The sequence below is a fragment of the Miniopterus natalensis genome, chromosome 4 (genome assembly GCF_054644295.1).
Source record: "Miniopterus natalensis isolate mMinNat1 chromosome 4, mMinNat1.hap1, whole genome shotgun sequence".
Taxonomy (NCBI): Eukaryota; Metazoa; Chordata; class Mammalia; order Chiroptera; family Miniopteridae; genus Miniopterus; species Miniopterus natalensis.
Window position 1 is genome coordinate 10,993,698 of NC_142084.1, and position 27,955 is coordinate 11,021,652.

Consider the following 27,955-nt stretch of genomic DNA (forward strand, 5'->3'; position numbering starts at 1 on the left):
GAAAAAAGGGAGGAATTAGGATGTGCAAATTGGTGGTTACAAAGCGGTCACAGGGATGTAAAGTTCAGCACAGGGAGTAGTCAGTAATATTGTAATAACTATGGATGGGGCCAGGCGGGTACTGGACTTAGTGGGAGGAACACTTTGTAAGGTGTATATATAAATGTCTAACCCTGTGCTGTACACCTGGCACTAATATAATATTGAATGTCAACTGTAATTGAAAAAAAAAAATACTGTGTGTTAAATGACTAAACCTGAAAGAATGACACTTAAGCTCTGTACTAAGGTGTTTGCTGGGCAAAGTAGAATTTAATCTGACCCAAGTCACAGGTTGCATATTAATGAAACTCCTAACTTTATGGAAGTTATTTAAAGGTCCGTGAAGGTTAGTTAAATGCTAACCTGGAAACGAGCACTTCTTTGCCTTTTTCAAGTGGGTTTTACAAATGGGTGGCCTTGTGTGAAAAGCACAATTCCAAAGCTCCTTTCGAAACGCCTGATGCATGATACAAAGAAGGCAGATTCTCCTGCCTTCGCAATGTGTAATTCATGCTCATTCATTATTCCGCAGCTTGGGAGCGGGAGCTGAGTAGAACACGCCAACCTAATAGCCTCATTACTGCACCGCCGTTTTGTTCTTGAGGCTCAGATGTCCTTCTGCTCCGGGAGTTAGAAACAGAACATGGGCAAGGACTTGTGAGCTACACTGAAGAGAAGACTTATCGAATCAAAAAGAAAGGGCGTTTTCTTAACTAGCCCACAGAAAATAGTAGCCTGAGACCAAAATCCATCACCTCCCTGCAATAAACAGAAAACATTATCGATACCCTGGAAGGAAGGAAGCCAGCCTCAGGTGACACAGGCACAATATAAGTAATCAGATCATCTCTAACTATTTTTGAATTTTTAATTTTCTTATACTGGATTTGCTGCTTTGATCATTTGGAAAATAGTTAACTTCCCTTCTAGATGTTCAAAAGCAAAACGAAATGTTATAAAAAAGGCCACAAGTAGCTGAACTGTCTCACCAAATCTGAAATACAAAAGTAAGCAAAGATAGTCTCTGGACAACATAAAATAGGCTACCATAACTAAAGCTAATGGATTAGACCACCATGATTTTACAAACAATTCGAACAGGTTTTGTTACCTGTCTACCATCCCATAATATAATTAAAGATCGAAGCCGATCTGAGTAGCACCTGCTAAAAAGAAGCGAAGATGGAAATCTTAGCAACTACGAAAACTATGAAAGCATGCTGTATTCGTTTGCTAGGGCTGCTGTAACAAAGTACCACAAACTGAGTGGCTTTAAAAATAAACCACACTATTGTCTGTGTCCATCATGGGTTGGGTGTGGGGTGGAAGGGGTCGATGGGGGAAAAAGGGGACATCTGTAATATTTTGAACAATATAAAAAAAGATAGTCACACATATTCCTGCCGATTTTCTATGTAGTATAGCTAAGCTCCCCATGTGGTAGACTCAACAGATGCATTATTCAGGATATGTGAATATGAATATTTAAAATTGCTGTGCATCTCGTGGGTGCCTGAATAAATGCATGTATACTTTTGGAAAATAAATCAGAAATATACTGTCTCGAAGCTCTGGAGGCTAGAAGTCCAAAATCAAGGTGTCAGCAGGGAGGGCCCTGCTCCCTCTGTCACCTGTAGGGGCGAGTCCTTCCTTCTTCCTAGCTTCTGTTGGTTTGCTGGCAGCCTTTGGCCTCCCTCCAAGCCCTCCATTGTCACATGGAGTTTTTCCTGTGTCTCTTCACTTCACCTTCTCTCTGGGTATGTCTACCTCTGTGTCCAAATCTCCTGCTTTGATAAGGACACTAGTCACACTGGATTAGGGCCCCCTAATGAGCTAATTTTCACTCGATTACCTCTATCAAGACCCTATTTCCTAATGAGGCCACATTCTGAGATACTAGGGGTCAGGAATTCAACATATCTTTTTTGGGGGAACACAATTTAACCTGTAACACTTACCAACTAAAATTATGTATATAAACTAATGTCCGTTGCTTTTGGGTAAATAGCACTAAAGAGCTCATGTGACCTTGATTTCTATTATTTCGTAAGAGTGAACCTAAAGGGGCCTAATAGGAAGAGTGGGGTCTGTGAATCACATAACCCTACTTTTGAATCTGGCCTTAGTATACTAACTGTGTAAAATTGAGCAGGTTAGTTAACCCCATCGGGGTATTGTTGACTATCAAAATAGGCAGTGTGTGCAAAATGCTTATTAGCTCGGTGTCTAATTCTTGATATATGCATAATAAATGATAGCTCCCCTTAAGTCATTAAGAAAATAATATATGCACTTTGTAGTATAAATTAAATGGTTAAAATGCTGGTGGGCAGAAAGGAGTAAACACCTTCAGGAATTAGCCAAACATCTCCCCAATGACTCATCCCACGGGCTTCAGGAAGCTGGGCTGTCACTGCGTTGGCAAGTGCAATTTTCAGGAGCTCATCTGTCATTTAATGATCATTGACAAACATGATTAGCTGCAGAAAGATCTTATATTTTTCCTCTTAGGTATCACCTCAGGAAAATAAAGTGTGACTTCCAAGATACTACAGGATGTGTGAGTCAGACGAAAAGGTGAAACTCAGCCTAGAACATCTCTGCCTGTAACACACTAAAGATCCTGGTTCAAACAAACACTGTTGGTTCGCAACTGAATTGCAAATAAGACCTTGACTAGGAAATGTGCTAGAAGCTGTTTATCACACCTCACTGTCACATGCTCTGAGACAGTTTATTTCCCTCATGCAGCCTTCATGGGGAGAAAGGGTGTGTGGTACACAGCAGAGGGACAGCGAGATCATACTTCAAAGAGCATCCTACCAGCGCTGAGAAGAATCACCCTAGACGCTCAGGTATGACAGAAACATTCCTGATCATCTGACCCCCTCTTTAACAGGGAAGTTCAAAGCTATGTTTAAAGTCACAGAGACAACTGGTGTCGGAGTCTGGCTAGTACAGCTGCTTTAGAGAAAGTATGGTGGACGGACTTTATGGTGACCCCATGACCCCACCTCTTGGTGTTCAGGTCCTATAAAATCCCCAGCTCCTGAGTGTGGGCTGGTTCTATGGCTTGCTTCTAACCAACATTATATGGAAAAGATTGACAGGCGGTCACTCTTGTGATTGTGGTATACTATATAATGTTATTCAATGACATATACTCTGTCTTGCTCACAGACTCACTCTAGAGTCTTGCTCTCCTCACTGAATTTGAAAAAACAAGCTGCCACGAGTCCTACAGCCACAGAGATGAATTCTGCCCACCCCCTCACTGAGCATGGACGTGGACTCTTGCCCAGCCCAGCCTCCAGGAGGGAACCCAGTTCTGTCCAACACCTTGATTGCAGCCTCGCAGAGAACCCGGATAAGATGTGCCCAGACTCCTGGCACAAAGAAACCACAAGATAATCAATGTTTATGAAGTCATTGCATTTGTGGTCATTTGTTACACATCACGAAAAACAAATACGGCATGGGGGGAAGCCCCACGCACCGTGGATGTGCAATAGGAAAGTGTGGAGTAAATTAAAAATAGCTGCAAACAACGTTTTCCACAGCGACCTTTACCATCTACGTTCCCCCAAGGATTACTTGTATACAGTGCCCTCGTTCATTTGTTCAGTCATGGATTTATCCAGCTACCACTCTGGGTTAGATTATATGCTGGGGATTACAACCGGAGTGAGGTGTAGTCTCCACCCATAAAGGCTTAAATTTAAGAGGGAGAGACAGCCTTTTATAAAAAACATTGTGATCCAGGTGCTACAGTGAGAAGCATGATCGTGACCATTGTGAAGATGCAACTGTGACGTGTGTGCGTAGCTCAGGACACACACATAACTGCTTGTTTCCTTTATAGTACGTGCCACTGAATTATACACCTTTCTGACATCAGGGCTGAAGTGTTTACTTGGCTCCCTTTAACGCTCTAACAGTATCAATCCGGGACCCCAGGGGAGTTGTCTGTCCTTTCACCAAGTAGAGTGTCAGCACTGAGAACACTGTATGGCAAAGGAGCTCAAGAATCCGTTTTTGAATGACTATTTGAATGAATATTTATGACAGAAGCATTATTCCTCAGTTTTTTTCTTTCACTGTCAAGATGATGATTTCTAGAGAACGTGATAGAAACTTCTCCCAAGTAGCTACTGCAATCCAAGAGGGGCCGTGCAAAGACTAACTCCTACACGCCTCTTACAGTAGCTCCGAGGTGAGCCGGGGTGTCAGTTGTTGGTTCTTATGGTTACAGCAAAGGTGACAAAGCTGATGAAAGTTCCATCTGTTTGTTTTCTGACGATCGTAAATTTTCTTACTTCTACTTGGACATAGCTTTAATCGATTGGAAATAAAATTTTTGCAGCTCTCTCTGCTATGCTGTTAATTATTTAGACAAATTTCCTAATTAGATTTTATCCCATTCCTATAGGAATTTAGAAAGCAGCGAGCTATAACTTCATTAGCGTGGGGGTAATTCTTAGAGAGAGGGAGAAACAATTACACATCCACTCAACTGGTGTTTTGATCTAAGATGACTTCTTATTTAACTGTCCCGTACAATTCACCTCATTAGCTTACGTTCATAACTGGGTCTTCTTTGACAGCTGACAAGGGAGTGAATACAAATTCATCTTTCGACTGTAATAATTACTTTCCATCCCATTATTCACAGGAGGGACTGTGGCAACCAACAAATTAAATAGTACTATCCCATAGGAAGGATTGTAATGAGATTTATTTTCCTTATTTTTTTTTTTTAAAACAAAAGCAAATAATCGCTTTGTCCATATTTTAAAGTCTTCATTCACTGATTTAATGTAAGTAAAGGGGAACACTGAAGTAGAAACTGGCCATGATTTGGAAACTAAGGCTGATTTTCAAAGCTGTGTGCAGAGAAAAATGTTTGACTTCTTGACTAACAAGAGAGCTGTCTAATTGTACAATCGCAAATTAATGGTTATTATGCAATCTGTGTCTCTCCCAACAAGCACAGAAAAGAAAAATTCTAAAGTCGAGGAAAATTAGCTAAATATTCTACCTACTTAGGAAAGTGCAGAAAAAATTCAAGTCTGTGGATTTTTAAAAAATCACATACAAAATAAAACTCCATGTCTCACTTGGAAATTATGGCAGAAACAGGACCTATGATGTTTGGGAAAAAAATAACTAGGCTACACACTGCTGGCAGGAAAATCAATGCGGACAAACAATTTAAAGCAGCCCATCCGAGGTCACCAGAGAGAGACAAATGAGTAGTTCATTCATTTAGCTTCCCTCACAAGGATTAGATTCTTCCTACTGCTTTGGCTATTAAAATCCTTTTAAACCCTCTGAGCTTATTTTTTATATTTATTTATTTATTTTTAAAATATGTTTTTATTGATTTCAGAGAAAGGAAGGGAGAAGGAGAGAGAGAAACATCAATGATGAGAATCATGGATCAGCTGCCTCCTGCACACCCCCTACTGGGGATCGAGTCTGCACCTGGGGCCTATGCCCTGACTGGGGATTGAACCAGAACCTCCTGGTTCATGGGTCGACATTCAACCACTGAGCACCACCGGCCAGGCACCCCAAACCATTTTATTCTGTGACGTATTTTGGTCTTTCTCACATAGTTTAGCTTCTAGTTTCAGGCCGTTCTGCCATCTGTTGGTTCCATATGTATCATCTTCAGTGTACGGCCAGACCACGGGCCTGAGACAGGTGGCCATGCCTTACAAACCACGTCCTTGACTGTGCTCAACATCTGTGGGGCAAGAGCGTGGCCAAGACCTCTGCATTTCCATCAAGGGAGGCCTCGCCTACTTGTGAGCTAAGTGACTTCCTGAACCGGAGCATCATCAGCTGTAAAACAGGGACCATCAACCTCCTGGGTCATGGGCACATTGGGTGAAATAATCCACAATTGCTTAGCAGAGTGCTGGGTGCGAGGGAAGCCCTCAGAAAATGGCAGCCTTCTGCTCCACACGTATTTGCTGACTGCTATGGATAATCCTGAATCTTCTACCATGTCCAGAGACAGAGTTCCCAATCTGAATTTAGGAAGTCACGAATTTGCAGCTGCAGGTTTATGCAGATGGTCTTTCCTTGTTTGGGGAACCTACTGTATTTCATCGATTTTTTTTTTTTTCCCCACTCACATTTTAGTATCTTGGAACTTGGGAGGCGTCTTATAATCCAGACTTCCAAGAAGCTGAGAGATGTTTTGTTATCATAGAGTCAATCAAATCCAGCATGAACTGGTTGATTCTTTTGAAGGAAGGGATTTTAGAAAGAGAATTACGTCCTCAGGAGCTTCTCTCCCTCCTTCTATGTTGCTCTTCATGCTTTTGACTCTGCCCCACGAGCCCCGCCCTCAGGGTGCCACCACCCTTGTCCTTTAAATGTCGTCGACAAAGAACACTGCTAATTTTACCATGTACATGTTTTTTAAATCATTTGACACCATTTAAAATTGATACCACTTCAAACTGATATCCTCTACTCAGAGGGCAGAAATATATGGTTATTCAAGCTCTCTCACAATTAAAATTCCTATTTGGTCACGACTGTCTTGGAAAGTCTTAATGATATTGACATATGTCCTGATTTTTCCAGAATATTTCTCAGTTTTGCCTGTTGTCCCAGCATAATTAACAGCATCTCCTTTCATCCTCAGGAGTGCTCTGTTTTGGACGACGGATGATACGACTACCCAACATGAAGACCAAGGTAGGTCTAAAATTTTGTGTTTTCATGTCCTATATTTTAATTTTGTCTGTTATTTGTTACCCTGGGCTTCTGGTCAACTAGTCATTCGTATGGTTTTAGGCAGTGCGCAGTCCTTCATATTTTACCGCACGTTGATTATGCAATGAAAAGCAAAACACACTAACTCAGAGTTGACAACTTTGTAGGGCAAACGGACATTAATTATTTACACACCACAGATGTCACAGCTCCTCAGGAGAGGTGCAAGATGCTCAGATGATGCGCATGAGGGGGCGGGTGGGCCTTGTAAGCAATAGAAATGCACCTGAATTGTTTTTTGATCCCAGGAGGATGTCATCTCATTTTAACAGTGTTCAAAGTGTCATTGCGTTTGCCTCCCATCCATTTGCTACGACAACAAGGAGACATTTCAGTACGAAGGGGCCTTTCCGAAGACAGGCACAGAGTAGTAACTGTGAGATTATAAAGGGCACGAACAGAAATCTAACCCTTGGTTTCCTACTAAATGATCAAGATGATGAGGGGAGCCGTAAACGGGGAGGAAAGGGCAGGGCAACGATACTGAGGATCGGGGGGCCCCCTGAGGGTGCCAAGGGTCCCAAGTTCTCGGTTTGGCTCTGGCTACGGTTCTTCCCTCCGGGGATTCCCTTAGGAACACAGTGCTGGGCGAACAGCAAAGATGCCCCGAGCGCCTGGCTCGTGATGACAGGGACAACGAAGCCCAGAGAAGGCAGGCACAGGACCCAGGTTCAGAGAGAGACAGGAGAAGTCAAAAGGCTTGCTTTCCCGTAGCTCCTGTCTCCTTTCTGAGATCTCTGCAACCCAAACAGGCTGTGGGTGGCAGCCTCGGGGAGGATGGGTGAGCCCGGGGTGCTGGGGGGCTCCACAGGCTGCACACATGAAACGCTCCCGTGACAGCGCCCCGGGCGGGCAGAGAGGTCCCTGTGGACAGGCCCCATATTGACAAAACGCCGGGTGTGTGAGTTGACTTCCAAGAACCTACATCATGATTCACTGGTCTGCTTCCCATTTATTTGTTTTCCCAAGAGCACATTTACAATACAAATAGGCCCTTCCAAAGACAGGAAATTAAATAACAGCTATGTAAGTGTACAGGGCCAAGGCCAAAAGAAAATTGGTCTGTGGTGCCTGCAGAGAGAACCTTTAAATTACGATGTTACCTCTCCATCCCCAGGCTCTGCCCTAATCCAGATAAACTCCACATAAATGTTAACTGCTGTTGGGCAAATATTTTATCTAGCCAAATTTTTACTAAATAAGTCATAATTGTACTTAAAATCTCAGCAAGTTCTTCAAGGATTAGAGATGACAGTGGCAGTCACATGTGTTGATTTTCATTTAATGATCTGTAATTAATGCACATATTTCATATGTGTAATCAAGGCAAGTTGGGGTAGCAGACAGAGCTCTGACTCTAGGAATTAAGTTTAATTCTTGGCAATGCTCTTTGTCATCTGCTTGTCCTTGGCAAATCTTTGAGCCACAGTTTTCTCATCTGTGTAATGGGGGTGCTATAATGACATGGGAAGTCCTCCCTCAGTTTTGAGAATTTAATAAGGTGCCATATGAAAGTACTCAGTGGTGCCTGGCATGTCATCAGGCAATAGTAGCTGCTTTGATGGTGATTAAGTTCAAGATTCTTACCAGTGACCTGGATGATAGTTTAATGTCTCCTAATCATGGTTTTCTCGTATTTAGTACAGATCTAACTGTATCTACTCTGATCACTTAAACACAGATTATTACAGAGATCAAGTGAGATATCACCCAGGAAAATCATCATTAAAACTACCAATTTCTTTACAAATGTAAAGTATTATATTTTCCCCTCTGTTGTCTGTTTGGGTTTATAGCTGCTTTGTTACAGTTCACACTTAAACAGCATGGGTTTGAAACTGCACACATCCACTTATACATGGACTTTTCCCAATAAATACACAGTTGGCCACTCTTACACCAGGGTCTGGCACCTGCGGACTCAACCAACCATGGGTGGAAAACAGGATTTTCTACCTACGGTTGGGAGTCCTCGGATGCAGGGAGCAGACTGTATGCATTATTCTGCGCCATTTTATTGAAGGGACTTGAGCATCTGTGAATTTTGGTATCCGCGGGGGTCCTGGAATCAACACCCCCCCACCCCCAGGATACTGAGGATACTGAAGAACTACTGTTGTTAAGTTTTGGGGGAGTCAAAAGTTATATGCAAATTTTCATTGAGTAGGGGTCAGCACCCCTAACCCCTCCCCCAATTGTTCAAGGCTCAACCGTATTTGTCTTTATTTAACACAAACATCCCAAGTGAATGAGACACATCGCTCCTGCTGACAGGCAGATGCTAGGACTCAAATTTCCTTCCCTGAGAATTTCCTTCCCACGAACTTCCTTCATTTCTATTTCAATTAATTCATTTAATGTTTATTATGGTCCTGTATGTCACCTTTCTCCTCGTGGTCTAAGCTTAGTTAGAGGATAACACCAATATTCATTGATTCTGGTCTTAGGCACAAAACCTACCTCAAGGGACTGATGTAAGAATTAGGTGAGGGTTAAGTGTCACGTTCAGCAAGGACCCGTTAAGGCAGCAGGGTGTGCACTGTCCCCCGGGCACTCAGCCCGAGGCTGTCCCCTGGGGGGACTCACCTGTGAATGATGCGCTGGCTCTGCAGGTAGTCCAGGGCCATGGCCAGCTCACAGATGAAGAGCTTCACGGTGTCCTCCTGGAAACGGACGTTCTGCTGCAGGTGGTAACGTAGGTCCCCGCCCAGCAGCAGGTCCACCACCATGAACATGTCCTCCTCATCTTGGAAGGAGTACCTGGAATAGAATTAGAAACGAAAATGTATATGATACAGTTACACACTAAAGAGGCCCGGAGGCAAGTGACACCCTCCAGTGCTGTTGAACTGAGAGGCCAGGCTTTGGGAGTAGATGGTCCGTGGCCACACTGTGACCCTGTGCCCTGTGTCCACATGCATAAGATTGGAATAATAACAATACCTACCACATCTGATCATCGTTAAGAATAAAGTATAATTTCTAAGTCATGCCCGGCATATAGTAGGTACTCAATAACCGTTAGCTTACAAAGCTGTAAAGCCAAGGAAATAAAGAAAACCCCATTTATTCACTTCTCATTAACAATCATGTCCTGACCACGCTGTTGTAAGAGGTCCGTAAAATGTGGATTGCAAGGCCTCTCTGAAGCATTCGCAGGCCTGTTTCCCGTGCTAACAGCTCCACTGCCCAGCAACGTTATGAGAAGTCATGTACCGACACTAATGGTAACAATATACACGGGGCAATAAAGAAGAAAATACACAGCGCAAGGAAGTGATTTACCGAGCCTTTGGGCTGGGGAGGTGAGGGAAGCTACTGAGGAGATGTACAGCCCGAGCTAAACTCGAGGATGGTGACAATAATAATAACTAAGAAACAAAGCTAAGCCCGCTGACATTTCTACTGAGGGACTTCCCTGGGGCAGGCTCGGAAACATTCAACAGTGTTACCCCCGTGGGTCCCACGATGCTGCTATTATGCTCCCATTTTACAGGTGAGGAAGTCAAGGCTCACTGAAGTTTAAGTAACTTGCACAGGGTCAAGCACCCAATAAGTGGTTGAGCCGAAGGGTTCCCCAGGTCGAAAAGTCAGATTGAAAAGATAAAAGCAGCACGTATTAAGCATAGACATGGGCAAAAACAGTGGGAGTGGGGAAAGGAAAGCGTTTGGGTTTTCTGGAGTAACAGGTGTGATGGGGAAGCTTGAGCCTGGAGAGGGAGGCAGAGGGCAGATCCCAGGACAGGAGCTCACTGGGGATCTATAGGCGGCAGGGAAATATGGAAGGGTTTTAGGCAGGATGAAAGATGGGGCATGGACCTCACCCTTGAGGGAGCACGACCGGGTGGAGGGGTCAGAGGAGGGAACGGGCCACACGAGAGCAGATCTGGCCTCCGCTGTTTGCAAAGAACTCCCCGTAAAATGCTTTCCTACTGCTCTGATTGGCTTTGTTTCCCTCAAACCTTCTCATTACAATAGAGCTCTTTGTATCAACACTGTTTTGACATGTTTCTTTAGACATCACGTCACTGAAATCACACATTCGAGTTTTATTTGAATCCAAGAATCAAGTGCCTGCAAGCAGTGTCCAGGGATGCAGATCAATTCCTAGTTACCAATCCTCTGCCTAGGAAACAAAAGCAGAATATCAATGATGGGCGAACTGTACTCAGTACATTTCCTTCTTCGTGATGATCATTGTGCTAAAAGATAAGGAAGGGACTTGAAAACAAAAGAAAAAAATAAACTCCATGAAGCATTAATCTGAGGCGGTAACATCTAATGAGGAATAACTGTGCTGATGTTCACTTGTTCAATAGAGAAAACGGTGTTTACCACGGAAGCCTGAGTCACAGGGAAGATGTCAGAAATTAAGCTCTTGGGGGCAATTTAGACAGAAGCCCAGGAAGTGCTCTGCGGCATCTGAGAAACACATCTTTGGTACTGCCTGCTAGGAAATAATACTCCTCGCCTGGGTGCAATGCCTGGCTCGTCACCCCTGCCCTGGGTTTAATGGGCACCAGGAAAGGTGCCCGGGCCTGGGCCATTGGGTCCACAATGTTTCCCAGCTGCACCACTGAAAATGATATTTGTTGTGTTTTACAGTTCTTTCGGTAAGCAACAAGGTGCTAATTAATACGCAATCGTGCCTGGGACCTTCGTACCTTAGGGTCTTTGCTAATGCTACAGAAACGACGAGCACTGGGTACTAAAGGGAGAAAAGACTGCCCACTATAAACAGACCTAGATGCCCATGGAAGCAACCTAAGCAGATGGGGTTGGGACCCAGAGCAGCTGGGACTCAATGTTCAGCTCCCCCCTGGCGGCAGGTGGAGGGCAGAAATCAGGTGACAGGCCAGAGGACTCTCTCCCATGGCTCCACTTAACTTGCAGAGGGGACAGGGGTTTTATTAGACTCACCCCGAGTGAACAAACTTTTTCACTGAGACTTAGGCTAAGCTATTTTTACTCAAAAAACAGATTGAGAGGTTCCCATCATGGCAAGATTACAACAGTGTTCAACCGTGCAGGGAATTATTAACCAAAGGAGAAAGAAATCCAGGCAAGAGGCAAAGTGCTTCCCTTGCGCAGGTGAATAGGAATTTATTGAGCACGGAGCCGGGTTTGGCTGTGCAGAATCGCCTTTCTCCTTCGGCACATCAGATCCGAAGCTCCCTCTCTCAGATCTTAAACTCTCGGAGGGAGTTGAAGTACTTCATTTTCCAAAGAATTAAAATTGACTGTACCCAGTAAAATATGTGGGTCTAACACAGTTTGGTGATGACTAGAATATGCAAGTTCAGATCACAATCTGATTTTTTTTAAAAGAGTAAGAGCTTTTTGGTGTCTTGGTCATTTATCACGTGGACTCACTGCTGCATTTCCATACCATTTTTTTTGCTGTGCTATATCGTGGCTTATTTATTTCTCAGTTGACAGCTCAAAAATGAACAAGTCTGGCCCCAGTGCAGGTGAAAGGCATTGCAAAGTGCGCTCAGTAAGAGGAAAAAAGCAATACAAGTCCACCACCCTCCCGCACCCGGCTCTAACACATCTGGCCCAGGCACTGCACCAGGCTGCTCACAGCTCTCTCTATGACCTCGGGCCTCTCCAGTCCGTTCTCCACACCACAGTCGCATGTTTAAAACATGAGGCTTATGTTATTCAGCCTGTAAAGGCCTCCTGCCTCTTTCCATGGTCTACAGGACCCTGTATGGCCTGGCCCGGTTTTCTTCCCCAGACTTATTTCTAAGATCTTTTCATTTCTCATTCCTCCCCCGGGAGACCATGCCTTCCTCCAGCCCTAGAAGCTTGTGACATGGCGGGACCTGGGCTGTCCACTGCCTGGTTCTTGTCTAACTACCTTCCAGTCTCAGCCCAAGTGGCATTCCCACAGAGACACCTCCCACAGCCCCCGTTGAGTCCTGGCCCGTTATATGCAATGCCATATCCTTCCACAGAGCTTACGGTCATTGGCAGGTATTTGCTGGAGCCTTTAGATGACATTTTCTTCCCAATGTGCTATAAGAGCGCATGCCTGCTTTTAGTCACCCTCCCCTCAGCCCCTGCACACTGTCCGAAGTGTACACTCTACAGAGCTGTACAAAAATAATAAATGGGCTAAAGAAGGGAAAGAGAAAAGCAAGGCTAACACACAAGTGTTAGGTGGCTCGGTGACACATTCCCTAGGCTCTATTTTTAGAAATTAGCCTGGTAACCAAATAAGTTCAAAGAAATCACATGCTTGAAGCTGTCTCATGGAGGCCATCCTGAGATTAAGCTGAGTCTGGACACTGAACAAGGTCTAGAATATTCTCCAATGCAATGTTTTTCAAATTGTGGCTCATCGCCCATGAATGGGTTGTGAAATCAGTTTGGTGGTGGGTGTTTTTTTTTTGAGGAAATAAAATAGATGGGATAACACAGAATAAATGCCTATTAACATGAAAGGCCAAGCACTGTTTATGAAACGGTCCTTGTGAATACAATGTGTATCTCTGTGGTGTATCTACTGGGTTGTGATGAAAATATCTTCCTTTCTATGGGTTGCAGTCAAGAAAAACCATGACATGAGAGGAAGTTGCTACCTATTGCAGAACTCTCGGGCCAAATCTCATTTAGACGCTACCTAAGCAAGGCCAGTTCTTCTATCTCCATCCAGCAAAGCAAGGGAAACACATGACTGGTACTAGTCATTGCTTCTAAAAGCTACTAGACTTTGGAGAAAAGACATTGATTGATTTCAAAGACAGCATCCATTAAAAAATCACACTGAAGGAAAATACAAGTGGAAAATGCACAGGCTTCAGGCAGGCCTGGATTAATTATCACATGTGAATTTAGAGAAGTCCCCTAAAGGAAACTCAGACAGGAAACCTGATTTTATGTACCACCCGGCAGAGTAACTCAGAGAGAATGCTTGTGAAGTAATTAGCACCGAGCGTGGCACAGAGCACAATGGTGCAAAGCTGGGCCCTGAAGCCGGACTGCGTGCGTTCAAACCCCAGGCCCGCCCGCTGACATCTTCATAACTGGAGCATGTTATAGGAGCCCCAGCCTCCCATCGAGAGTGGGACCTTCCTCACAGGGCTGCTGGCAAGATTGAGTGAGTTGAATCATACAAACGGCTTAGAGCCGTGGCTGGAAGACAGCAAGTGCCAGTTGTTAGCTATTACTCTTACGCTTTTATATGAAGTAATTATACATAGATATTTATTATCAATGGTTCCCACTAACTGAGCTCTTCCTATGCATCAGACACAGCACGATGCCAGGTGCTTTATGTGCGTTATTGCATTTCATTGTCACTACAAACCTGTGAGTGAAGCAATGTCATTATCCCCATTTTTACCGATCATAAGGAGTCAGGTTTAATCCTCAAAAAAATTAGCAAGTCAGATCCATCAACATATTAAATAATTATACACCATGACCCAAAAGGGATTTGCATCTGAAATCGATCAATATAATATGATCAATATAATATGATCAATATAATACAATATAATTAATACAATATTAATAGAAAAAAGGGCAAAACATATAATCACCTTAGTAGCACCGGAAAAGCTTTTGACAAAATAGAGCACTGGTTCATGATAAAAACTTTAAAAAGCTGGAATACAAGGGAGCTTTCTGAATCTGCTAAAAGACATCTGCAATAAAACCTATAATGCACATCACACTTAAGGGGAAAGGCTGAATGCTTTACCTTTCACATCAAAAGCAAGGCAAGAATATCTGTCCTCGCCTCCATCATATAGTGCTGGAGGTTCTAGCCAGTGTAATTAACAATGAGTGAATGAATGAATGAATGAATGAAATCTGTATTGGAAAGGAAGAAGTAAAAGTGCCTTTAATCAGGGACAATGTGATTCTGTACATAGAAAATTAAAAAATCCAATTGGAACTAATGAAAAAGATAACACGTTTGTAGCCTATAAGGTCAATATGCAAAAATCAACTGTATTTTTCTATATAAGCAGCCAACAATACAAAAATGAAATTAAGAATACAGTCACATTCACAAAAGTATCCAGTAGAATAAAATACTTAGGAGTAAATTTAACAAAGAGTTGAGGGACTTGTACACTGAAAATTATAAAACTTTGCTTAGGGAAGATCTAAATAACTAGAGAAATATTCCATGTTCATGGATTGGAAGACCCAAAGATGGTTAAGATGTCAATTCTGTCCAAACTGATCTACAGAGTCAACGCAATCCCTATCAAAATCCCAGCAGGCTTTTGCTTTTGCATAAATTAACAAGCAGTTCCTAAAATGTGTACGAAAATGCCAAACACCTAGAATAGCCAAAATAAATTTGAAGTAGAGAAATAGTGGAAGGCTTTCACTTCCCAACTTCTAAATCACTATAAAGCTGTATCTGTCAAGAAGTGTGGCACTGACATAAGGATAGACACATAGCTCAATGGAACAGAACTTAAAATCTAGAAATAAATCTTTTTATTCGCAGTCAATTGATTTTTGACAAAAATGCCAAGAAACGATAATCCATTTAACAAATGGTGCTGGGAAAATTAGATACCCACATCAAAAACGATGAATTCAGATCTCACCACACACAACAATTAGCTCAAATGTATCACAGATGTAAATGTAAGTGCAAAAACAATAAAACTTTCAGAATGAAATATAAGATAAAATCTTTGAGACTTCAGGATAGGCAAAAGCTTCCAGATATAACACTAAAATCAAGGTCCATTGAAAATTTGATAAATTAGACTTTATCAAAATTCAAAACTCTTGCACTTCAAAAGACACCATTAAAAAAACCGGAAAAGCCAGCAGCAGACTAGGAGAAAATATTTATAAAATGTACAACCTATAAAGGATTATACCCAGAATGTATAAAGGACTATTACAACCCAATAAAAAAATGGGCAAAGATACCAACACAGATTTCACTAAAAAGGATATGCATGAAAAGATGCTCAATATCATAGTCAGTAGAGAAGCACAAATTAAAATCACAAATTTCCCAGCCAGCAGAACGGCTATAATTAATAAGGCAGAGGATAACAAATATTTCCCCCAGGATGCAGAGAAAAGGGAACATTCATGTATTACTGGTGGAAATGTAAACGGTACAGTCGCAAAATACATTTCCATGCAAAGACTGGAACACGAATGTTCCTTGTAACATTATTTCTAATGGCCAAACACTGGAGACAAGCTCCATGTCCATCAACCGGCGAATGGACAGACACACTGCTATCCATATCATATTCCACTACTCATGGAATACTATTCAGCACTAAAAAGGAACAAGCTAGTAACCCAGAGCACAAAGTGAAAGAAGCTAGGCACGGAGAGTGCCTATTTATAATTCCATTTATACGAGATTGCCAGAAAAGGCAAATTTATAGATACAGAAAAGAGATTAGTCATTGCCTGGGGCTCCCCAGCAGTTAACACACATGCTGCGCACACAGTGACCGATAAAGTTCACGAGAGAAAAAACATCCAGAGCTCATAATAGGATCCTGCCAGGATAATTGCTTCAATGCCCTTTCAAGTCAACTCTCAAAATGCAATTTGTCTGCTTCCTGGACAGTCTCCTTCCAACGCTGGGACATTTCTATCTTCAGCCAGGGACCTTCAGAGAAGTTCTTAAGCACTGATGTTGTCCTGTGCACTAAAACCATGGAACAGGTCTCTGTGATTTTTACTCTGAACAGGGGTGCTCGCAGCAGGCTTTTCAGTTCAGGAAAAGCATTAGCCCTTGTGAGAAGAGATCCCCGAGGAAGGGGCAAAGAGGAGGTTAGGGTACACTGTCCCATTCATTAATTGCAAATTTGAATTTTAAAACCTATCTTTGGCTCAATGGCCCATCATATTTCTCCTTTTGTGGCTCTGGAATAATTTTCCAAAGGGAATCTAGTGTGAAGTTCATAAAGACATAAAACCAAACTTGTATTATTTCACCCAATTAATTTATCATGACAATATTTAAACACTAAGGTTTGTAAAAGTCAGATTTCAACAGTTTATGAGAACCATATCCAATTTTGTGTGTGTGTTTGTGTGTGTGTTTTACATTGATGACACAGCATGCAGGACAAGCCGAGGTAAAAGAAGGGTTAATGGCTTGGATAACATTGGAACCGAATGGAGATAACTCTTTTCTACTGTAAATTTAGAGGAATGGAATTTACAATCTAATTTACAAAGGAATGACAAGTGTGTCATAACGTCTGCTCCTTAGCGTACCAGCGCTGAACATCTCCATAAGCCTTGCTGAGGGATGGGCAGGTATGGACACCTCTTATGCTCTGGATGCAGGTTGATCTGGAGAAACCTCCTTGGAAGGCAAGCTGGAAATAACTCTTGAAAAAATGCAGGGTGTTTGAGCTTGTAATTTCACGGCTAGGAAATTCCACTGAGGATACACTTGAAAAATTATAACAAGATGTTCTTATAAGGAAACTCGTTACGTCATACAAAATAAAAAACAATCTGCGTTGTCCATCAATAGGAGGAATGCAAATAAATTATGATAAATTCATGTTACAGATCCTATAGTGTTTTAAAAAATGGGAAAAGATTTTTAAGATATTATATTACGAAGACAAAGTGAGGGAAAGAACAGTGTTTATACTATAATATGCATTAGAGTATATAATTTGCATTATAGTGTGTACAAAGGTAATATTTATACCATAACATGCATTATAATGTATAGTATATAGGTGCTTAGAATATATTTTAAAAAGGGCATACACACAAGCATAAAGGAAAAGTAAACATATGATATGTAGGGTGTCTGAAAAAATGTACACACATACTTTGAATAATTATAAAGGCAGTGTTTATGAAAACACATTTCATTTTTCAAAATTACTATGTTCATAGCAGCGCAATTTACAATAGCTAAGATCTGGAGACACCATGGAATACTATGCAGCTGTAAAAAAGGATCTCATACCCTTTGGCACAGCATGGAGGGACCTGGAGAGTATTATGCTGAGTGAAATAAGCCAGGCAGAGAAAGACAAGCACCACATGATCTCACTCATATGTGGAATCTAAGGAACAGAATAAACTGATGAACAAAATAGATCCAGAGACAGAGAAGCATGGAACAGACTGAGGAGTGTCACAGGGAAGGGGGTGGGGAGTGGGTGGGGAGAGATTAACCAAAGAACTTATAGGCATATATGCATAACCCAGGGGCACAGACGACAGTGTGGGGAAGGCCTGGGGAGGAAGGGGGGATGCCAGGCGGAGGGGATTAATGGGGGGGGGGCATCTGCAATACTTTCAATAATAAAGGTAAATTTAAAAAAAAATTTGAGCTATCAGCTGTTAAAGTGTGTATACATTTTTTGGGACACCCTGTAGATATGCCCATATAGGCAAAAAAATTTTCTTGAAAATAAGATAACCAGTTATCGAAATGGTAAGATTGTAAGTTTCATTCATATTTTTATGTTTAAAAAGCCTAAAAAATAACAAAAATATTTCCACTCTGATATGCCCACATTAGCTCCTTGCCATGAGTAGTAAACAGTGTGGTGAATATGACAACACTGTATTTATAATCCTCAAACCTGCTAAGAGGCTAGAGCTTAATGATTTGAAGCACTGAAGAGAAAGATTATGTAACATGATAGAGGCGCTCACTGTCACTACAACGGCAATCACACCACAATATAGACATATATCAAACTGACATGCACACGCGACATTGGCCCACTGTTATGTGTCGAGTGTATTTCAGTAAAAAAGGAAGGAAAGTAATATATGTTGTCTCATCAGGAAAGGAACTAACTCAGATAAGTCGGCTTCTATGGTATAAAAATTATGTAGTACTTTTCAGCAAATACTGAGTTTCCATGGCTGGTCTTTAAATGTTCCTTTAAAAAATTTTATAGGCTATTTGGGTCTTCTAACTGAAATCAAATAAGATTCATATGTTACCTCTGGTTCATGTGCCTTTAAAATCTTTTTTTATTCCATAGCTCACATGACCAACTCTTCTTTCATTCCCAGTATAATTTTTTGTTGAAGAAACCATATCACTTTTTCTGTAGCATTTCCACAGTCTGAATTTTGCTGATTGCATTCGTGTCATGTCTTGCTACATGTTCTGCAGCTCCGTATTTCATGAAAATTGCTTGGATCTGGAGGCTTGCTCAGATTCAGATTTGATTTTTTGATAGAAAGTCTACTTCACAGATGATGCGTAATCTTTGATCAGAAGGCATATGATTAATAAGGGTGTCTTTTCATGGTGCTATCAGCCATTACGCATGTGAATGCTTAGATCCAAAAATTCCTTAGGGGCTGTGATATTTCAATTCTATCATTTCTCCTTTATATTTTAGCTGGAGGACTTTTATAAAGAATAATTGGTTTTCATCAATTATTTGGTTACTCTCAGGTACAGTTTCTATTAGCAAAGGTAAAGTAGGTAAGCCAATTGCTTAAGTTTTTTATAATTGAATATATTGGGGTGACATTGGTTTGTAAAACCATGCAGATTTTAAGTGTACAAATCGATAAAACATGATCTGCACACTGCACTGTGCACCCATCGCCCCAAGCAAAGTCCCTTTCGGTCCCCATTTTCCCTCCTTTGCCCACCTCCACCCAGCCCCACCCCCTTTCCCTCTGGCTGTCAGCACACTGTGGTCTGTGTCTATGTGCTATGTATATCTACCTCAAACTAAAAAGCTTCTGCACAGCAAAAGTAACCATCCACAAAATGAAACGGGAACCCACTGAATGGGGGAACGTATTTGCCAAAGATACATCTGATAAGGGGTTAGTTTCCAAAATACATAAAGAACTTATACAACTCAGCATCAGGAAGACAAACAATCCAATTAAAAAATGGGCGTAAGGGGCCAAATAGACACTTCTCCAAAGAGGACATACAGGTGGCCAAGAGACATGAAAAAGTCCTCAATGTCACCAATCGTCAGAGAGATGCCAATTAAAACCACAGTGAGCACTTGGGCTGTTTCCAGATCTCAGCTACTGTAAATACAGCCCAAGTGCCCATCAGTAGGTGAGTGGACAGAAAAGCTGTGGGACATTCACACCATGGAATACTACACAGCTGTAAAAAAGAAGGATCTCTTGCCCTTTGGGACAGCACGGAGGGACCTGGAGAGTATTATGCTGAGTGAGATAAGCCAGGCAGAGGAAGACAAGGACCACATGATCTCACTTATATGGGGACTCTAATGAACAAAATAAACTGTAGAATAAAATAGATCCAGAGACACTGACGCATGCAACAGACTGGCGTATTCGGAGGGAACTGGGGAAGAGATTAACCAAAGAACTTACATGCACATATATGCATAACCCGTGGACAAACAATAGTGCGATGAAGGCCTGGGGAGGGGGTGGGAGCAGGGTGGAGGGGATCGGTGGGAGAAAAAAGGGGGGCATCTGTAATACTTTCAATGATAAAGATATGTTTTTTAAAAAGCTGTGGTACATTTACACAACGGAATACCACACTGCCATGAAAAATGAAGGGGCTCTTATCTTTTGTGACAGCAGAGATGGACCTGGAGATTGTTACGCTAAATGAACTAAGCCAGTCAGAGAAAGATCATCTACCATATGATCTCATTTATACTGTGGAATCTAATGAACCAAATGAACTGACAAACGAAACAGAAGTAGAGGCGTGGATACATAGAACAGACTGACAGCTTATGTCTTTATTTGCCACTTTCAAAAGGTGCTGGTTTCCTAGAATCCTCCAAAAAAAATGTTAGTTTTTAAAAAATAATGAACTCACAAGTTTGACGTTATCGTCATCGATGTTCCGATCCTGTCTGTTCTGACCAGGAGAAGCAGTTAATTTGGATCATGTGTTATTTCGAAACGGCCCTCGGAGGCTTTGATGGCCTTGGGACTTTCTGATGTGAGGGAGATTCCTGGCTCCCTTGCACCTTCCTCTTCCAGACTGTCTGAGAGGTGGAAGCGTTTGCTACGACCTGGTTGTTAATGTTACTACGATTTTTCAGTGGACACAGACAGAAATAAATACAGACATTTGCTCTAGGTAAAGGTGTGATGTGCACATGCATCCATCAGTGGAAGCTAAGATAATACATGCTGAGTCCACAGTGACGCTCAGTCTGTTCCCTTCTGAAGGGTGTTCGGGTTGTTTCTAGTCTTTTGTTCCTCCTGACACTATAACAGTGAAAATCTTTACACACGTGTCTTTTTGTATTCTGGCCAGTCGAACTTCGGTATAGACTCCTAGAAGTGAGTTCCCCAAGATAAAGATTTGTTCAAACAAAAGGTGAAGGCACGTGTAATTCTTCCCCAATATTGTCAAGTTCATCTCCATAGAGGCGAATCGTTTTGGATTCCCAACAGCAATATACGGGAGTTCCTACTTCCCCACACCCTCTCTCTTAAAGTTGCCAAATTTCCAGAAGTTTTTAACTTCAGAAAAACCCAGCAGTGGAGCAAAAACATGTGAATCTTGTATAGTACTTCTCTGTCTCGTAACTAGCCTTAGAAAGTTCTCCAAGGACAAAGCACACCTTAAATGCCCCCATGAAGACATACAAATGGCCTCACTCACTCTGGGTAGCGGGTGTGTATATACAGGTTAAATACCTGCATATCAAAAATTTATAAACATGGGTAATTTAGAGTTTACATAGATCTTTCAGACAGTGGGTAGAGTGGATCTGAGGGAACTGCCATATAAGAGCTATAAAATGTTCATTAAAACTTCTGTTTTCAGCCGAACAAACTTTTGTGTATATATATATATATTATATATATATATATATATACACATATATATATGTGTGTGTGTATATATATATATATATATATATATTTATTTATTTATTTATTTATTTATTTTTTTAATGTGTTTTTTTGTTGATTTCAGAGAGAGGAAAGGAAAGGGAGAGAGAAACATCAATGATGAGAGAGTCATTGATCGGCTGCTTCCTGCAGGCCCCCTACTGGGGATCGAGCTCACACCTGGGCATGTGCCCTGACCGTAATCTCCTGGTTCATGGGTCAACGCTCAACCACTGAACCACACCGGCCTGGCACTTTTGTGTATATTTTAAGCAAAAGAAACTTTTTTTTTACATTAACACCCTTGGCCTGAGTTCATCTTGCCTCCACTCTAGTCTTTCCTGACCTATTCTTGCCAAACACCAATTACATGTTAACCTGTGTTTCTCTCTGTGCACTTACAGAGCACCTAGCATTTCTCAGGTATAGAACACCCCAGAAACCTCGCTGTATAGATGGTTCCATTGTATTATATTGTCTCATGACCATTAATATTAATATTTTTTGCCTGAATTCCTCATTTGACTGAACAATGTGAGGGATTTGTGCTTTGCTCACCTCTGCATCCATCAGCAACCCCCGCCTGGAGCTCGGTCCATAGTGAGCCCTTGTTTAGTCGAAGGCCATTTTACAAATATTTACGGTGTATTTATTTACTTGTACAAGGTTCTGGAGATAAAGGAGTAAACCAAGGAACATGGTTCCCTTCTTGAAGCTACTCATCCGTAACAGATAGACAAATATTTCCACAAGCAAACGTGTAGTTGTGACATGTGCTAGGGGCTATGAGAGTGAAGGGCAGGAAACCGGGATAAAGACTCACAGAAGAACCTCCTACTTTTTTTTGGATCACTTTTATTTTTCTTTTTTGCAGAAGGACCTACTTTGGATGGTAGGGGGGTCATGAAAGCCTCAGAGGAAGTAATACACATACCTGCCTGAGTCAAACCATGAACTGTAGCTTCAAACAAAATCAACAAAAATCCACAACTTACACAATGAAAAAAATTTGTGGGTGATTTTTAAAAGAAAAACACACACATAACAGGTTGCCAATTATTTTCCTGACCTCCTGATGTGGTAGCTGGTTTTCCCGCAGCCCTCAGCCCTGACCTTTCTCTGGACGAGCTCTGAGCGATACTTTGAGATCTGCCAGCTCATGGTACCAGCTCTGGAGATGTTACTTATGAAGCCCATCTGGGCAAATTCTGCCTGTGGTTATTTTCTATGGAATCTCTTGAGACCATTACTTCAGAGAACAGCAGAGCCAGTCAACGAGCCAAGGGGACTAAAAGATGTTGCTCCCTATATAAAAGGAAAACCCAAGGCACAGGCTCCGATGATGGGAGTGAACAATTAAATCAGGCTCTTACCCAGAACGTTTATCAGGCGCTTGGAAAAGCACATTGCAGAAGTTAACGCTTCTCGTGCTTCATGAGACAGGCTGACTGCAGAGAGGCAGTCTCAGCGGGGTGGGTTTGGGTCATGGATGGGACGGCAAAGGGCCACTCGTGACTCCGAGAGGCTGGGCAGCTCTGACTGGGCCGAGGGGGGTGCAGGCCGTGCTGAGTCACACACCTCGACGGGCCATTTCTCCGGTGGGGGTGAAGAGGACAGACACAGTGTTCACCTGCCAGGCAGGCAACTCACTCCCTGGCTCACCAAGCTGCCAGCCCGGTGTCAGCATTTTAGGGCAGACAGAGGATTTCCCAGCACAGCTACCAATTACAGAAACTCCCCCTCCACCCCCACATCTCCACAGAGCTACGAGAGTCTGAGCAGTCCAGGCCCAGTGGGAAAGCATGCCAAGGTAGATTAATAATGTCTGGTCAGGCATGGGGAGAGGCTTCCCTTTCCCTTTCCCCTTCCCTCTTCTTCCCTTCCCTCTTCTTCCCTTCCCTCTTCTTCCCTTCCCTCTTCTTCCCTTCCCTCTTCTTCCCTTCCCTCTTCTTCCCTCCTTCCTTCCCTCCTTCCTTCCCTCCTTCCTTTCTTTCTTTCCCTTCCTTCCTTCCTTCCTTCCTTCCTTCCTTCCTTCCTTCCTTCCTTCCTTCCTTCCTTCCTTCCTTCCTTCCTTCCTTCCTTCCTTTCCTTCCTTCTTTTTCTTTCTTTCTTTCTCTCTTTCTCTCTCTCTCTTTCTCTCTTTCTTTCTCTCTTTCTTTCTCTCTCTCTCTCTCTCTCTCTCTCTCTCCCCCTCCCCCTCCCTCCCTCCCTCCCTCTCTCTCTTTCAATTTATTGATTTGAGAGAAAGAGAGAGAAAAAAATCGATCTGTTGTTCCACTTACTTATACATTCATTGGTTGATTCTTGTATGCGCCCTGATCGGGGATTGAACCCACAACTTTGACATATTGGGATGACGCTCTGAGTTACCCAGCCAGGGGGACAGAAATTCTTATTTTGCCCTTCGTGCCCTCCTCATAGCCTCTGTTTTTAATGCACCCCCCTTCCCTTCCCCTGGCCAGTGTTTATAGTCAAACTAGACCCACTGCGTCTGCAGAAAGGCTCGCTCTCTCCTGCCTCTGCTCCCATCTCAGGGGCCTCTCTGTCCATCTCTGTTTCTGACATCCAGCCGTTGGAACTCTACCAGGGAAGCAGGAATAGGCATAATCATTTTTCTCAAGTGGTGGTATATTAAATTACAAGTAGTGATTTTGTTTCACTAAAACATTATCATTTCTTAGCCATTTATTTTAAATGGCTCTTTTAAAAAATTGTATTGATTTGGCAGTTGAATTTAATTTTTAAAAGTTTGGTTTTAGAGATTCGGAAGTCATGATACATATATAAGTTTGTAAAATATAAGTTAACACAGGATCTTGCAGAATTTGGAATCCAGATTTGCTGTCACTTTCTGGTTCTGTGACTTGGGCAAGGAATCACACCTCCCATCTTTAGCTTACTCTTTAAGATATATGAGATAAAGCTATGAAGGAAGATACATGAGACAAAGATATGACAATATATGAGATAATGCACGTAACATCTTAGCACAGTACCTCAAAAGTATAAATCCTCAAAAATATTAGCTGTCCTAAAGAGTGACTTTACATATGTATGATTTCCTGTTTCCCCCAACAATCTACTTTCTTAGCCTGCTTCCTAAAAAGGGACTTTTCAATTCATCAAACTCTGTCAGAGTGAGGATGCCTCTCTTAATCAAACTCCAGTCCTGATTAAACACACCTCTAGTCTTTAAAGCTCAACAAAAATAAACTAGCACTTAAGTGCACTTGAAGGAGAAAAACAGGAAACAGTGCTGATTGGATTCACTTGAAACTCATAACCACGAGTCTCAAACAGATAATCAGAAACCCCCACTCTAATTCTCTGTTAATTCACACTCACCTAGCACTTCTCTCCTTAAAATTTCACATACTGAGCCCACTCCTCGCTCTCAGCTGATGACCTCATGTAGCAGAGGCAACGACCCAAGAACTACTTCTCATGCCACCCACAAATCTACCAACTCACAAATACACACACTTGCGTACTCTGCCTTCTCTCCTTCCACGGTGAAAGCAGTGCCACTCCCACCTCGGGCCAGCTGTTTACCTGTGCTGGGGTCACATCCCTCTTGCCATCTTCAGGACCTCACCCGGGCAATCTCCTTTCTGACCTACATTACCTTCCTCTCAACTGGCTCAGGCCCTTTGCATTCCAACTAGTATATGCACATCTTAACACAGATATTAAAATATATATAATAGATATTTATAAATAAAATAATAAATACATAAATAATAAAATAAATATTTATATATTATAGTATCCAGTGATATATATATGCACAAAAGGATGTTAGAACACAACCAACTAGAACTTATTTTAATAGATCATGACCAGGTAAGGTGTATTTTAAGAACTCAAAGTTGTTTTAGGACTTATAAATCAATGAATTTACTTCACATAGTAGAAATTATGTCAATAAAAAAGAAAATGCATTTGATAAAATTTAATACCCATTCATGACTAAAAGAAACACACAACTTCTAGCTAACTAGGACTGAAAAGAGACTTCCCTATAGTGATAAAGCATGTCTAACAAAGAGCCCACAGCAAACATCAGGTGGAATCTTGAAATCCTGGAACCCTTCCCTGAGAAACTGGGACAAACTGACCAGGATGTCCACCATGCATGTAGTCAACGCTGTTCTCAACGCAAGTGCGACAGGCATGAAAAAATAAAAAGGTGATTGAAACGGAAGAACTAAAACGGGCATAGTTAGTTAATGATATAACTGTAACTACTGAAAGTCCAGAAGAATCTACAGGCCAACTAATAGAATTAATACGAGCATTTTAGCAAGGTCACCGGACACCAAGGCAATACGGGGGGGGCAAAAGTAGGTTTTGGCTGGTGTTGGCTGGAACAGCACATTCTCTGGGCAGCCTTGAGTTTTCCCAGGCAGGCACTTGAAGGGGAGCTAAGGTCACCCCAGGGATGCAGCCCTGAGCTCTTAAAAACTATGTTTTGCTCAGGTCTTTATAGAAGAGGGCTCAGAGGAGCCTGGCTAGAGTCTGGTCACCAGATAGACCCACAGTAATCCCAAGAGTCCTTAAAAGATGAAAGGAGGAGACAGAAAATCAGAGGCAGGGAGTTTTGAAGATGCTGTGCTGCTGGCTTTCAGGATGGAGCGAGGCACCCTGAGCTGAGAAATGCAGGCAGCCTCAGGAAGCTGGAAAAGGTAAAGAAACACCCTCCTTAGAACCTCCAGGAGGAACCCAGCCCTGCTGGCAGCTTGATTGCAGCCCCGTGAGTGTGACTTTGCACCTCTGACCCTCAGAATTCTACAATAATGAATTCGTGGGTTTAATTTTTTTTCAGATTATTTTAATGAGGTATGACTCATTTACAGTAAAATGCACAGGTAAAAAGTGCATAACTTAATGAATTTTTACAAATATATGCCCTCATATAATCGACACCACAGTACAGGGAACAGAGTATTTCAACCCCTCCAAAAGTTTGCCACACGCCGCCTTCTAGTTAAGCTCTCCAGCCCATAGGTAATCGTTGTTCTGATTAGTTTATCAGTTACTTCTGAGTGATAAAATTTCTATTTTCATGAGAACTTCCTGTATTTTCATATCTTATACAAATATGTGTTTCATTTTATAGTCAGGGGAATTATTTATATTTTAAATCATTGAGAACAAAACGAAAGACTTACTAACGCCCAGGCCAGCTCCAGCTCGGGTGAACTTGCTCATTTAAGAATCTCCTCTAGCTATGGGGACCGAGGAGACACTCCATTTCTAGAAGGGGCCTCACTGAGTTGTCTGCTTAAAGCCATTTATTACGCACCTACTATGTGCGAGCTGCTTTTTAATACAGATTCATGGCAGTGCCTTCTGCCACTGGTATTGCTGCAATTCCCAAGGGTAGGTGAGGGAAGCAAGCAGGGGACATAAGGTATCTCGCTCAGTTCGCATTGCTATCAAGAGGTGACCTTGGGTCTCTCTGACCTCTGGGCCTGCAAAGATCCTGGAGTGGATGTGACTCAATGAAGGGATATTTGTGAGTGAGCAAGAGGTGGCAGTGGTGTGATGGGAAAAGAGGAAAAAAGCCGGAGCCGGAAGCCTGGTCCCACCATCCACTCACTTCATTCATTCATTCACTCACTCACTCATTCAGCAGATATATATTGGGCATTTGCTGAGTGCTAAGCACTACTGCAGGAGCTGGGCATGAGGCAGTGAGGGAAAGACACAAACACACCCGCCTCCTGGAGTTTATATTCTTGTGGGTGTGAAAGGCAATAAGCAGAACAAACTCAGTTTCCTCCCACAAGATTTTGTCAGGGAGTCTCACAAGATGTCTATGGAGGATGGTAGAGTAGAGCCTGAAGAGCGCGGGCTTTCACATCAGGATTCCTGGGTTTGAGCACAGGCTGTGCCAGTTCCTGGCTGTGTGACTCTGGGAATATTACTCAGCCTCTCTGAGCTTCCATTTCTTCAAGTGTAAAATGGGAATAATGATCCCTATCAACCTAGATTGTCAGGATGAATACATGCAATAATATATGTAAAACCCAAAGTAGTCGAACGCCATGGACAGGAGCACTATGATTATTGATGCTGTGGCCCTGAGGCTGCCCTGAGTTCTCAGAGTCTGGGATTCCCTGAAGAAACACTGGTTTCCGAGTCACAGGCGAAGGAGGGGTCTTCCAGGGAACCCAGGTGTTCAGCTCTGCTCAGCCACTGACAGGACCCCCTTCCACACTCCCAGAACAAATAAGTGGCCCTTTCCACTGAAAACAGGCCACGGTGTCTCCTAATTTCCTGAAACGACACGTAGACCCTTTCT

The 27,955-nt window shown here is 42.4% G+C and overlaps 1 protein-coding gene across 1 annotated transcript in view; it reads right to left on the reverse strand.

The window, feature by feature from the left end:
• The window catches only part of STK32A (serine/threonine kinase 32A), an 88,519-nt gene that overhangs the window by 36,712 nt on the left and 23,852 nt on the right, over positions 1 to 27,955 (reverse strand). Inside the window, exon 5 of the mRNA XM_087815918.1 lies at positions 9,421 to 9,594. Within this exon, the coding sequence (XP_087672044.1) occupies positions 9,421 to 9,594 (174 nt within the window). The remainder of the gene's footprint in view (positions 1 to 9,420; positions 9,595 to 27,955) is intronic.